The sequence below is a fragment of the Mytilus edulis genome, chromosome 4 (genome assembly GCF_963676685.1).
Source record: "Mytilus edulis chromosome 4, xbMytEdul2.2, whole genome shotgun sequence".
Classification (NCBI taxonomy): Eukaryota; Metazoa; Mollusca; class Bivalvia; order Mytilida; family Mytilidae; genus Mytilus; species Mytilus edulis.
The window spans coordinates 59,204,168-59,220,239 of NC_092347.1; the positions used below are offsets into that span (position 1 = coordinate 59,204,168).

Here is a 16,072-nt window from a genome sequence, read left to right on the forward strand (position 1 = left end):
ATGTAATTTTGCCTAATTGTTTTTAATTGAGAAGGTAATTTACAAAATTTAAAATATATATATATATATATGTAAATTATGATTGTGTTTTGGGAATTTTATATATTGTTTAATAAATATTACCAGCATTTGGCTTAGTTAATATGCTTAATGCAATTACACATTCCTTAAAACAATAACTACACGTAGAAACAATCCAGTGCACACAATAAAGACAAAATGAAATGTTTCAGACTGAACTTTTGTATAACTTGAGCATATAACCAATTCTCAAGTTGCAACTGTTTATTTATATTCGTTTCAACCTACAAACAAGCAAAATACCAACAATAACTCCTACAATTGTATGACTATTGTTATCAATTAGTCCATTTCCATGTATGTTGGCGTTTGTTTCTGTTTCAGTACAGTGTGTTTTTGCTATTCCGATTTTCCTCTTAAAGTTGATGTGTTTCTTCGGTTTGAGTTTGTAATCCGGATTTGTTTTATCTTAATCGATTTATGATTTTTGAACAGCTGCGAATTACTAATGCCTTTATTCAAATGCACTTGTCTGGAACAATTTGAAGAAAAGAAAATTTTACTGAAAGCATGTGGATGTCCCAGACCATATGAGTATTTGAACCATCTGCGTATGTTTATGACTATATGCGTATATAATCATATGGTTCGACCATCTGTGTATGGTAGGGGTAATTAATACGATACACGTTGATCAGTTACCGTTATTGTTAATTGCCTTTTCGAGGTGCCATATATTAAGAGCTTTCAAAGTGAGATTTGACTTCTATTATCATTGGATGATCATTTGAAAATCATTGTTTCATAATTGATTAAATAAATTAGATATTTTACGCATAAGTTAAAATTACATTAAAAGCATTTCTGCATGGTCATGATTGATTTTTCTGCACGAAACGTCGAACAATATGTCGACATCGAAAATAACAAAACGAAATATCTGAATTAACACTTAAATAAGTTATCAACTGTTTTACTCATACGTTTATCCTATGCAGTTATGTCATTGAACCTTTTTTTTATATATATGATTTCTTAATTTATGTTTTTCAATTTGATTTTCGCAAATTAAAATTTCTTAAATATAATTTTAATAATTTTAAGTTCGATTGAATATTCCGTGTATACTTCTATTTCAATTATACAATTTTTAAGTAACAACTAATTGAACATGCTGCCCCACTATTCTTAAATTAAAAAAAAAGTTTAATAAGAACATGAACACATTGGTCAAGTGCAATTTGAAGAAATAAAATAACAACTAATCTATAAACGTCAGAAGAAAATATAGCGTACAGAAGCTTTAAATTGGCTCTAGCTAAAGCAAGACAACATATATACAATATAAACAAGGAAAAGGGTTTCAGTTAAAATGTCGTAATATGTATCGGTTTTGAGTTCATATGTCAAACCATGTGTTCCTGTGAAAGCAGTTAGAATTATTTATTAGAAAATACCTATTTGGTGTAAATACGTATAGTCCATACCGTATATTACCATATGAATATACACACATGGTAACGCGTATGGTCCAAATACTTATATGGTCCGTTACATCGATAAATGAAAACGAGTTTAAAATGTCTAACTGGATGAACTACCTTTTACATTATAATGTAATGTATACATATCTAAATTTTTAGTTCTTTACCTCAAATCGTCTTAACTTAGATCTTCAAACAGGATATAATATAAATTTTAACACAACATCACATTAGTGGAACATTATAATACGTTTTAATTTCTCTACCTTAAGTGATTTTAAATTAACTGTATCAGGATGTCCTCGTCACTATAATTTGTTTTCAATAAATTCAACTATTGGTAGTTGAACAATAATTTTTGAAATAATAGCTTTAAATAAAGACTCGCATCTGTTGGAATAGCGATTTCAACACAAATGATTCATTATTGTGATTAGCTGTTTTAACCATTTGGTATACAATTCCCTTCATCTATTCTAAACATTCATCTTTTTTTAAATAAATAAGGCCGTTAGTTTTATCTTTTGAATTGTTTTACATTGCCATTTCGGGGCCTTTTATAGCTGACTATGCAGTATGGGCTTTGCTCATTGTTGAATGACGTACAGTCCCCTATAGTTGTTAATTTCTGTGTCATTTTGGTCTCTTGTGGATAGTTGTCTCATTGGCAATCATACCACATCTTCTTTTTTATATTTGATCTTCTAACTGTTTTGCTTAGGGGTTGATGTTGATGAAACGCGCATCTTGCGTACTGTAACCTGGTATCTTTGATAAATATTTTTTTTTCAGAATTATTTACTTAAAAACTATAATCGTTAGAAAGTTTGAGACTGGGCATGTATGCATTGATGTTCAAATGAATGTTTGCCTGTTTGTCAAACATTATAAAATAAGTGCGATTTTTAGAATCGACATACTCTTACCGTATGGTTACCCCTTTATATATGTCTTGTTTGTCGTTGGGTTGCTGTCTTATTAACCATACTTTTTTTCTACATTAGGATAACAGATTGTTATTTTTTTGGAACCTACGGAATATTGAATGAACAAATAGAATGTCAAGAATTTGTTCACACAAATTTATCCGATTTTTTGTTTTATGAGTTTACCAAAATGTAGCCAAAATGTAGCCAAAAGTTTTAGTTGCGTGGATACACCCAACTGATCCTTTCATGATAACTATGACTTTGGTTCCAGTTTGAGTTATTATCTGAATAAAGGCAACTGTGGTATACCGCTGTTCAAAACTCATAATTCCATGGACAAAAAACAAAATCGGGGTAACAAACTAAAACCGAGGGAAACGCATTAAATATAAGAGGAGAACAACGAAACAACACTAAAATGTAACACACACAGAAACGGACCAAGCATCAGACAAATTCCCACGAGAATAATAAATATAACATCAAAACCAAATACATGAATTTGGGATAGACAGGTACCGTGACACGTCTTATCGCAATGTGAAATTACACTCAAAAATAAGAGACAACAAACGACGCAACGTTAAAATGTAACACACACAAAAACGAACAATAATATAACAATGGCCATATTCCTGACTTGGTACAGGACATTTTTAAAGGAAAAAATGGTGGGTTGAACCTGGTTTTGTGGCATGCCAAATCTCGCAATTTAATGGCAATGTTAAATATAACATTGAAATGACAACATAATATTACAGGACTACAATACAAATAAATAGGAGAACGTATTAGACAAAGAAACACATGATTAATGAATAACAAAAAGCATCAGGTTTAAAATTCAATACGTCAAAAACGCGCCTCGTCCACACAAGACTCACCAGTGACGCCCAGATTTAAAAGATCGAAAGCGAAAAAAAGTACAAAGTTGTACAGCACTGAAGATCAAAAGTTGAAAAGGCTGTGTCAAATACGGCTATGTTTTTATGCTTGGGATAAGAACATCCTTATTATTTAGAACAATTAATGCTATTGCAAACAGTAAATTTTATCAAATGAATATAACAGATATACATAATGAAACTGAAGTATTAACTCATTACAGAAAACAAACACGAATACATAATGCAAAGACCAACACAGAATAGACACACCCGACTCAGTCCAGGCCTCAACGCAGTAAATTGTGAAAATGACGTCACATACGATGGTGAAAAGGCATTAAAAAATACGTCACATTTGAATTTATGAAATTTCTGAAACAGCAGAAGAATGACGTCACATATGAAAAACTATATCTCAAAAGTAAGATAGAATTAGGATTGATTAAAGATTATAATAAAACTAGATACTGATATTGCATTTAAACACAATGCATATTGCAATACTTATTAATAGCAATTAACTATAATATATATTATGTCCAGTTTGTTATGAATCCAACTTCAAACGTAAATTATCGTACAGATTATGTTGACCAAAATTAAATCTAATAAATGACGGCGGTGATTAATTTTTCTTTCCATAACTGAAATCTCTATACGTTTACTGGTGTAATTGAAAGTAAAGGATATAGGATATCAATCCATGACACAAAATAAGTACATGCACAGCCAAAAACACACAAAAAGCAACAAAAAAACCGCTTGTATTGCTCTTCTTAATCTCTAAATCACCGTGAATTTGCTGGTTTTTCGCTTTTTTTTCTGTCTCCGTTATAGTTTGTTATTACTTGCAAGAAAATGGTCGAGCTGTTCTTTTGATCATTTTTTTATTACGTACAATCCTGTTAACATGCTTTAGTACATATGCATACATATTACATTAAAATGTAATTATACTAAGTCTTTCCATTTCTAAAACCATCAAAAATATACGCCTATATAATTATAATTGCTGACGCATTAAAAAAAAATTAAAAATGAAAATATTAAATTCATAATGTATTATACTTTAACCTAGAAATTTAACAGGACTTCCTGGTAGAATTCATATAAATTCTTTCGGTTCCAATAATACACTTTGTTGAAAAGCCTTGTTCCACAGACTTAAGCCTCCTGTGGTAAGTTAGAGAATCTTGTTATTAAGTAAAGTTTCAACTTAAGGTTTATTGGTTGTAATGAATAATCGTGTCTTACTGAGAAAAAATAGTCATAAAATGCACTGGAATGATTACAATCATAACCTAGAATATTTTTCTGTAAAGCGAAATTTAAATGTTTTCAACATTTCAATTTTTCTTGTTCAATTTGATTAGGTGCAAACACTGTTGCTAATGAAAAATAATCATGATTCCAAAAGGGCAGCACGAATCATTCTATATAAGCGTATTAATATGACATCAAAATACATACTTTTTGGAGAGCTACGAATGATGCCTTTTTCAAATGATTTTGTATAAAGAAAAGCTAGTTCAAGTTCTTAAAAAAGCAAATAAATACGGATTATTTCGATGCAACATCATGTACGTTCTAAAACACCAAGACAAAGTTCTTGTAACATGCTTATTATTCCAAACATCAAGTTGAATACCAGAAACGCTATTTGTTGATATCCAGAAGTATTTGATCTATCAAAGTCTTCAAAAAAATAATTAAAAGTAACGAAACACAATTGAAACTTTAATATATAATAACAGTATAATAGTTTAATATTGTATCAGTATTTTTATTATTGACCTTTTTTTTTTACTTTTACGACTATCCTTAAACCATCCTAAGACACCTATTTATATTTAACTTTAGGACCAAATTTGGGACATATCTTATTTTAGGAGACTTCCGTTAACCTGACTTAGTAAGACAATCCTAGAACATTTTATAGTCCTAGGACATCTTCGTTACGTCCCCTGGTTGGTAGTTCTCATCGGAAATTAATACCTCAGGGCTAGGGATGGACATGGTCACAATTTTTGCACCACCATCGTTCCATTTTTCACGATAATTTTTTTACATTTAAAGTAAAAATTTTGTACCCTTTAAAAATATTTTCCTATTTTGCACTGTTTTTCCCTAACAAGTTTAAAGGATAACAGGAAATACAACAATAATGGAAAGAACAGTAGCCAATATTTTGAGGCTAACATTTTTAGAGAAAAAATTACACCGAAATGTGTTCCAGCTGAAGCACGCCTCCGGATGCGGAAGTTTCTCGGTGCGTTGAATCCCATTGGTGGCCTTCGGTTGTTGTCGGCCCTTTGTCGGGTTGTTGTCTCTTTGACCTATTCTCCATTTCCATTTTTAATTTTATTATCATTTATCAAAAGCTTGAAAAAAGGGAATAAAAAAATCAAATTAATTAAATAACAACATTTTATTATTTATAAATTATTTCGCTTATTATTTAATGTACATGATGAAAATGTGTTGACATTTGCAACTATACACTCATAATGATGTTTGACAACTTTTGCAAAATAACGCGTTATGAATTCATCTGAAATTTTTAAACAGAGATATCTAGTATAAATGTAATTCCAATCAAATGTGAATAGAATGCACATGTTCTTTACTCTTAAGATTTCGTTTTGTCTTAAAATGATTTGTTGGGACCTACGTGGTCAAGTTGTCTAAGTAGTCGAACAATCCTGTCACCACTGAGGTTGTGTGACACTTCGAATTATATTCACACATAACATATGCCATTACTTTACCGATAATAAATATACTCAAATAAAAATATTTGCACTTAAAATGTTCAATTTTTAAAGAAAAGTTGATGACTATTTTACATTGTTGTTGTTTATTCGTTTGATGTGTTTAATCATTGGATTTTGCCATTTGATTAGGGACTATCCGTTAAGAATTTTCCTCGAAGTTCAGCATTTTTGTGATTCTACTTTATACATTTGTTTTGTGTTGTTTCATGATATATTTAATGTACAATCCTTATATAAAAGTAATTTTTGTAATATAATTATCATTATAATAAAACTACTCATAACTATTATCAAGTTATCATTATAATAATGTTTATTTTGAGTTGGGCGCACGGAAAATATTTTAAATTCATAAAATATTTATTGTAAAGACATCAAGACTTTTTAGTATAACTTGAATGTAGCGAAAACAATTTCAAAATGCATTAAAATGAATTATGTTTTGCATTAACTTTTATTTATTCGTTTAAACATCCCGTTAGTTTGCCGACAGCCCGCCATGATCGATGAACCTAAGATTGTATTATGACTATTCACAAATATTATTAATATTAATATTATTGAAATACGTGCAAAATTCATGATCATACAATTCCTATGAATATATTATCCTAACACTACAAACTGCTCAGAGTTTGAATTGACCAGTTTTTGTGCTCGACCAGTAAAATCGAGCACACATTTTATTCTACTAGTCTCGACATTGTCTCGACTATACTTAACTGTACTTAAGTGTACTCGACTAGGTCTCGCTCGACTTTACTTAATTAGTCTGATTCAGTACTTGATGATCTTGGTGTAGTCTGAAATGGTCTTGACCAAGGCTCGACCTGTCTCGACCTGTCTAGCCTGTCTCGACTAGTCTTGACCTTCAAATTTAGTTTTGACTGGTGTAAATCAGCCCATCTAACTGGGATTCAGTAAGCTTATTATATATCTAAGATAGCTGCATAGTTTGATGAAAATCCAAGTTGATTTGAAAAAGTAATAAAAAAAATTAAAGATGCCTATCTGAATTTATATAATAATTTTTATTTTTACCTATTGTAAAATTGAATTCTCTCATTTCACAGCAATAAATCAAACTACCAAATAAGCTTGAATTTTGATAGATCAATATTTAATTTAGTTATACGGGCAGATTTACACCAGTCAAAACTAAATTTGAAGGTCAAGACTAGTCGAGACAGGTTGAGACTGGTTGAGAATAAGTCGAGACTAGTCGAGACAGGTTAAGACAGGTCGAGACAGGCCTAGACAGGTCGAGCCTTGGTCAAGACCATTTCAGACTGCACCAAGATCATCAAGTACTGAATCAGACTAATTATTAAGTAAAGTCGAGACCTAGTCGAGTACATTTAAGTACAGTTAAGCACAAAAACTGGTCAATTCAGACTCTGAGCAGTTTGTAGTGTAATTACAACAAAACCAACTTTAATTAAATGCACCTTTTCATACATGGTCACGACTGACCAGGAACAACTAGAGATAAAAACGATATGTTAGACAAAAGGCTCTAGAAACTTGTGTCAGTGGATACCAAGTGCACAATCCCGTCTCCAGGGTCAAATGCTCTGACCTAAACCTTACAGATGTATGTATTGGCAAATCAATATACAATCATAAAAATATCAACGTATATACAACTAAAATGTAAGTTTAGTGTTCACTCGTTGTCCAACAGTAAGACAGTGACCCTTTGCTTTGTTACCAGAAAGTTAGTACATCCATTAGTCACTTTAAGTGACCCTATTATATATTCATACGACCCGTATCCGTCAATACTTTAATCCCGCTATACTTGAACGAAACGAAGGAAAATACAAGTATAACCCGGGTTTACTTTGCCAAAATTTTAAGAAAATTAAAAGAGCCAAATTAATTTTAGTGAAGGTGTTGGGTACCACCTTAACTTGATAACGAGTTCATGGACCCCTCTTTTTTAAAATGCCATTTGGTTTGATTACGCGAGAAGATTATGTGTGCCAATTTTTATGAAAACGTAAATAGTGCATTTTTTTAAATTGGATAAATTATATACAGAAAAAAATAAATGTTTTTTTTTACATTCATGAACATTTGAAAAATATGAATTATTTCTGAAGAATGTAACACTGCAAGATGTATTACTTTCACTATTTTAATCCTCTCTCTATTGGTCCAACTCAAATAAACATAAACAATCAGATGAGTTTGATGGATTGTTTGCCGAATGTATTACAGAACGAGTCAAATCCTTTTCAACTGTTTTATTGTCAATCTTATCTTACTTTGTGTTTTACACTACCGCTTAGGTTGAGAATAGGATTGACTTGCAAACAATTTTAATCCCGCCGCATTATATCTAGAAATCATCTACAGGGGCGGATACATATTTTTTTTATAAAAGTGTCGCCAATACTTACTTCGTTAAGTCGTTTCTGTCCTACTTTTTTAAGTTAAAAAACTTTCTATTTTTAAAGAGGGGGGCAATACCTTTTTGTGTTAACCTGTTTTGGACCTTTTCAAGGTGTTGTTAACTGTTATCTAAGATCAATTAAAGATGTTAACTGTTGTCAACCCACTTTGTTAACTGTTATCAGCATTTTTGCATTTTTGTTAACTGTTTTTGCCAAAATCAAGGTGTTGTTAACATGTTAACGGACCCCCTATTGCCCCCTCTTTAAACGCTAAAATTTTCAAGTACATGGTTACACTCATCGTGCTGACTGTTTTAAATATTGCAGATGTTTGAAAGGTCAAATCTGTGTTTTGTTTCTAAATCCTTTTAGTTGCTAACTTTGGTAATGTTTGTTTTGTATTTGGTCTGAAATACAACCACACTTTTTCTACGAACTATAAATCACTCAGGCTAATTAAGAAAAAAAAGGCTTTCGATTACATTGGTCTGTATTCTTGATATTCAACCAAGAACTCAAGAGCAATAACACTAAGAGTAGTTGTTTCTTTAGATTGATGCTTATGATTTTTCATGACAAAATAGGGGGTTGAATAAGTGAATATTCTACAGAATGTATATAGGTTTGCGATGCTAATGATAATTAGAACGAATGATTTATCATTTGGATTTTGGCATTACAGTAACAAAGCATTATTGTATTCGGGAAAATTATTAATAAGCAATAATATTTATATCTTGCGCCTATTAACATTACATTTGCACGTAAGAATAATTACATTTGTGCGCAGATTTTTATTACAATTGCACAAACAATTTCAAAAGTTAAACAGGGAAACTAGATAATACAAATTCCATTGTTTTACGTTCCTAGGTTTACCATAACGATCGAAATAAAATAATGTTCTACTCATCGAAATATTTTTTGTACGGACATTTTCGGTGGTCAGTAAATAAAGACAGTTTTAGGCGTGATTGACCAATATGGCGTTCTTTACAAGAAACTTAAGAAAAAGAAGATAGATTCTTATACTAAATGCAAATATCATTTAATTGATGGCATATTTACTTTTACAACTCAACAAAAACTAAATGTGTAAATATGAATTTGGATATCATAATATAAATGTCATGCATTACACCATGTAAAGGTGGTGTTTGTAAGTTGGTTATACTACACACATATTCAGATAATAAAACGTTACTAAAGAAATAAATGAACAAGGAAATGAATCATGGCTGAATATTTTTGCTCTTCTCCCTGACTCCACCCTACACTTTCTAAAAGAGAGAAAATGCCTTTGCGTTATTTACTGAGGACACCAACCTAAAAAGATACTCTATGCAGCATGCATTTTTAATATTTATGTGTGCGCTTTATGTTGAACTTTTTGCTTTTTTTATTTGTTTCAGGTCTGTTATCAGTCTTACAGACGATGATTAAATGCCTATTCCAATTGATGGTGTTACCATTATGGTGCACATTGGTTTACTGCTGTGATCCAAGATGTTATTGTTACTCAAAACTTTCTAATTGTGGTCACAATACCGTGACTCAAAGCATAGACTCGATACCAACGGATTTTCCATCAAATACAAATGCAATGTAAGTTAACTACATAAATCATTATGAGTTTGCATTAGTGGAAAACAGTTTTCAAATCCTTACTGTCAAATGTTTGCTGGGGAAAAAAATCAAACACAGTAAATCAAATTATCTATGCGGATACTTAATTTTCTATCCCAATTCGCAACGATTTAATTTTATAATTTTCAAATTCACTCGATGAAGTTGGATAAATAAATATCCGAATTTTAATTTTCATATTCGCGTTTTTTTTTTTTCACTCGCAAAAGTCGCGAATGTAGATCGTTTTCGAAAATAAGTCGGTTTACATGCATTTACTCTAGACATATATTCTAACTGTCTGTCTTAAACTTAAAATGTATTTTGAAACGATTTTGATTCCATTTTCTATGTTATAGAACATTTCAAAATCATGCGTGAAAAATACATTAGATATTATCAGCAACACTGTTTAAATAAAATAAACAATTCACGAAAACCACCAATGATCACCTGTCATAAATACAGTTGTCATTAATTCTTTTAAAACAAGAGGCAGTGAAACTATAGCAAACCTGAGCAAATCTACAGGGCAAACTGTATCACGGTTATTACTGTGTCCAAATTTGAAAAGGAATGTTTGAACGATTCTGTATCTATTAAGTACAAATATCTGGTACCAACCGATACCCCTTCCACCGGTAAACCAGATTTGATCACCATATTGTCGTTAGGAAAACCCTGCTAAAGGAGAGTAAAGGTAAGACCCATTTCTGGCCCAAAAATAAAGCATTTTTACATTTAATTCCCAACTTTGAGCCTTTTAATGGAAAGTTCATATATACTGTTGTTACAAATATATGGGCTACTTCAAATTTTAGGCCACACTTAGCCCTAACCGGACCTTCTCTTTTGAATTTCATCATGGCGATTGTATAGGTTTAGACAATAAGTTTTATATTAAACCGTACATATAAAAATAAAGAGATGTCGTATGATTGCCAATTAATTATACAACTATCCACCAAATTTACAAAAGAAGTGGATGACTATTTCTCCTTTTTTTTTGGTCCACTCAATCACCGGATTAAATTCATAACGTTGTTGAAACCTAGTGCAATTATTTCTCCATATGTGCGCATGCGCATATACAAATCAAAATGTCAATGATTGTACAAAACTGATGTTGTATTATAGAATGTTTTGAAACGATTTACATTGAAAAATTGGGCAATTGATTTTTTCCCTAAACATCTAGTGACAATTATTCCAAATATTATTCTCAGGACAAACATAAAAAAAGTCGACAATCATCTAAAAGAGTTAACCAAGTTTGAGCTCTATGCAAAAAACTATTCTTACCTTAGCCAAAACCATTTTACAAGGACCGCGGGAAAATCCATGAATTAGTATATGACACTTAACATTTATTTTGTACAGTACAACTTTCAAGTTTTAACGATAATGGGGTTTTCCTGTATTGTTGATTATTTACCTTTTAGATATCTATATAACCAGCTTCTAACCAATCTGAGTTCGTTAGATTGCAATTTGTACCCAAACATAACACAAATGTAAGTATAGCTAATATTGTTTTTTCTTTATTCTTAACCAACACATTTTGATCGTGGTTATTACACTAAGCTTATAATTCTTTTCACATCAGTTATTAATGAATACCGAGAATTTTTGTACTCTCCAAATAATTTTTGGCTTATAAAGATGAAAAAATATTTTCAACATTAAGGTTGCTGCCTTTATAAGTCCGCCGCTCTAAGGTGGAGTTTTTACTTAAGAAACAACAGTCAACAGAAAGTCATATCACCATATGTTAATGTCTGTGTCATTTTGGTCTTTTGTGGATAGTTGTCTCATTGGCAATCATACCACATCTTCTTTTTTATATATCCGGAATCAATATTCCAACTACGAGCAGAACTGTCTTTGTGCTTAATACAAAATACTAAATGCTAGGCGGAGAAGCAGCATAGTGCCAATTTTGAAAAATTTGCTGAGATGTGTCACGAGATGGAACAAAATTCCACATGTACAACCCATCCCCCTTCCGAGGCGAGCACGGTGCTACGAGTCCACCGAGGTGTTTACGATTTTTTAATATTTAATTTGATCCTTATTCTAAGTAGCTGATCATAATTATATATCTTTTCTGTATTAGCTTTTTAAATTTGAGTTTTGAGTGAACCTGATGAAATTTATACAAGAAACTTTTGTTATTCGTTCTGTAAACTGATTTATATTAAGATGACAACTCGGACAAATATTCTTAAACCGTGAACCAGAGGCGAAGGATACCAAAGGGACATTCAAATACATAAGTCAAAAATAAACTGACAACGCCATGACTAAAAGGGAAAATGACAAACAGGCAAACAACAGTTCACAATACAACATAGGAAACCATAGACTGAGCAACACGAACCAAACCAAAAACTGGCGGTGATCTCAGTTGTTCCGGAAGGGTAAACAGATCCTGTTCCTCATATGTCACCCATCGTGTTTTTTGTTTAATTACAAACCCGGTGATATGTCTAATTTGGTGGATGAAACTGCCTAAATCCCACTAAAGAAGAGCAATTAAAAATAGTGTCCATACTTGTAATTCTAAAATAATTTAAAAAAAAAATCGTTTCCTTTTTCAGAAATGTTTATAACAATTTGATCGACGAAGTTGAATATACAGATTTTCTTGGTTGCTCTTTGCTCGTTTCATTGTAAGTATTTCTTTTATCTAGACAATAACAACTAAGCTCACGTTAATACATTTTAAACATTTAATTTATTTTGTCCCACGTTTTATTCAATTAGATATTTGTTATTTTTTCATCCGCTTGGTACAGATCACCACAGGTATGTGCTTGACAAAATCAAATTTTTGTTTGTGGTACACTTTCGGGTTTAATGGGGTTTTTTTTTTAGCTTAGACATGCTTTATATGTTAGTGTTATTGGTACAGGATGTGGAAGTTGATGATGACCAGTGCACTAATTTAAACTTCTTAACAACCGTTTTTACTCCGTTTGGAAATCAAACCATTTCCCCGGATTTCACTTCTTTCTTTTGTGAAAATCTGATAAAGATCAAGGTTTATGACTTTGTTTTATTCTTAATGTCTTATTTGGATACAAAAAGAAATAATAATGAAGAAATATTTATGCAAAGTTGTTGCGAATGCAGCTGGTATGTCTAGTTATCGCAAAAGGAAACTACAATTTGCAATTTGTTTGTTATTGCAATTGACATTGAATGATATCCACCTATGATAAGTTAAAATCAAGTAACAGACAATACGTCTTAGAGATCGCAAGTCGAAGAAAACATGATCTAAAAGATGACGAAAGAAAACAGTCCATAGAAAAAAGACGGAACAACACAAACCCACCGCTGATCAATCTTAGACATAAGACATAAGACATAAGACATAAAGCTTTATTTAGAGTCGGTATAAGCAAGCAATTACAAACATAAGCTCTGAAGAGCTTTTAAAACCGACATAACAACAAATAAAACAAAACATACATATCGAGTCATGCACACAACATTAAACATATAAAGCAAGAGTTCAATCAGTATATAAACATGCAGCACAAAAGTTCTTTAAGCATCTTACAAGTTTAACACATACTGGTACATGCAATTATGAGATAAAAACACAAAAGCACAAATGAAATGGTTTGCACATAAAAAGCATAAAAGTACAGACGCTCTGGAAGGGTTAACGAAATATGTAACATGACAGAGGTCTTTTTCATAAACTGATCCAAAATATGAAACTGATTTGAAGGACCATGGAATAAAAACTATTTAAATTCAAAACCGCAACATATTACCACATATATTAAGCCAAATTTTATTATTATTATAGACAACTTCAAAATAATGAAATCTCAGAAATTAAGAATACAACTTTTGGTGAGATACCTTCACTTCGGCAGCTGTGAGTATATTATTTATACTATAATAGACCGCTTTCGAGTTATGTCCTTCACCGTAAAAGTTCGTCAATTTTGTGCCATTCATCAGATATAGGGGATCGCCTGTACCCCTGCTCTTATAAAGTTCATCAAGCGTCTTTGTGATCGTTATTATTCAGGATAAACTGGAAATAATATTTGTTCCGTAATTACTTAATCACACTTACCTAATTATAGCAGTGCTGAAAATCAATTATAAGAATTTTATTTGCCGAATAATTCGTTCAATACAGCATTATCATTTTTTCAACCAATCGCTCAACATAGAAAAGGAAGTAACGACGCCCCGAACCGCACGAATGATGTTCACTAAAACCAAAGTTTTTGACGGATATGCAACGAACTCGAAATAAGTATATTGTATATAATCATTATTAATGGGTTGTAATTAATGTTTTAATTTCTTATAAAAAAAAAATTTGTTAATGTTTCAGCGAATACCTCATATTTAACACTGTGTAGTGACTATCGAATAAAGATAAATACATAGGCACAATAAACAATAAACAAAAGGGCCAAGTGAGCTTTTCTCATCACTTGGCGCCCGTCGTCCGTCGTCATATCGTCGTTCGTCGTCGTTCGTCGTCGTTAACTTTTACAGAAATCTTCTCCTCTGAAACTACAGCGCCAAATTTAACCATACTTGGCCACAATCATCATTGGGGTATCTAGTTAAAAAAAATATGTGGCGTGACCCGGCCAACCAACCAAAATGGTCGCTATGGCTAAAAATAGAACATAGGGGTAAAATGTAGATTTTGGCTTTTAACTCTAAAACCAAAGCATTTAGAGCAAATCTGACAGGTAAATTTGTTGATCAAGTCAAGATCTATCTGCCCTGAAATTTTCGGGTGAATCGGACAACTTGTTGTTGGGTTGCTGCCCCTGAATTGGTAATTTTAAGGAAATTTTGCCGTTTTCGGTTATTATCTTGAATATTATTATAGATAGAGATAAATTGTAAGCAGCAATAATGTTCAGCAAAGTAATCTGTACAAATAAGTCAACATAACCAAAATGGTCAATAGACCCCTTAAGGAGTTATTGCCCTTTATAGTCAATTTTTAACAATTTTTATTAATTTGGTAAAACCTTAGCCGTATTTGGCACAACTTTTTGAAATTTTGGATCCTCAATGCTCTTCAACTTTGTACTAGTTTGGGTTTATAAATATTTTTGATTTGAGCGTCACTGATGAGTCTTATGTAGACGAAACGCGCGTCTGGCGTACTAAATTATAATCCTGGTACCTTTGATAACTATTGGCAAGTTTTTACGAAATATTTTCCAGACTTATATGTATTTCAAAGTGCAGTTTATTGAAGTTGAGATATGGATGAAATAAAGTTACCAGTAAAAATCTATGTAAAATTTCAATAAAATTGTTTATTCAAATTGTAAACAAAATACAAGTACTAAACATCATTGCTTTTTACTTGTCCAGTCCAAATATATATAAAATTTTGCTTATTTTAAACAATATTTTTCCAACTTATAATTTTGTTTTAAAACGGTCTGAAATTCATTTAATATTATTTTATCATGTATAATAAATAACGTATCCACTAGTTTAAGCAAAAAGGACATCACCGCTTATTTTATATATGAGCATTAGATGTATACACGTTTAAGCTTTCTAAAAAGCTATGGACTGCTTCGCTCTACCCTAATTTAATTAGTATTGGAAATGTGGTATTTTTATAAATTGATTGATATAAAATGGATGTACTTTAAGAGTGTCGCGTTATACACCGATGCTTTTAAATAAATTAAACTTCTTGTTGAAGTCCGAGGACCATCGTAGTAAGGACTGTCCTAAGATAGCTTTGTTTTACATCCTACGACATTTCTCAGATACATCATAAGACCATCCTAAATAATGTCCTAAGACCTATCTTATGACATATCCTATGATACTTTCATTGACACGGCCCCAGGGTTATAATTTAATACGCCAGACGCGCGTTTCGTCTACATAAGACTCATCAGTGACGCTCAGATCAAAATAGTTATAAAGCCA

The 16,072-nt window shown here is 31.5% G+C and overlaps 1 protein-coding gene across 4 annotated transcripts in view; it reads left to right on the forward strand.

Annotated features, from left to right (window-relative positions):
* The first annotated feature begins 4,401 nt into the window (after positions 1–4,401).
* The window catches only part of LOC139520087 (uncharacterized), an 84,496-nt gene continuing 72,825 nt past the window's right edge, over positions 4,402–16,072 (forward strand). For all 4 annotated transcript variants that reach the window (XM_071312513.1, XM_071312514.1, XM_071312515.1 and 1 more), the window contains exons 1-5: positions 4,402–4,499; positions 9,907–10,099; positions 11,563–11,634; positions 12,721–12,792; positions 13,944–14,015. In XM_071312513.1, the coding sequence (XP_071168614.1) occupies positions 9,930–10,099; positions 11,563–11,634; positions 12,721–12,792; positions 13,944–14,015 (386 nt within the window). In that variant the 5' untranslated portion in view covers positions 4,402–4,499; positions 9,907–9,929. The remainder of the gene's footprint in view (positions 4,500–9,906; positions 10,100–11,562; positions 11,635–12,720; positions 12,793–13,943; positions 14,016–16,072) is intronic.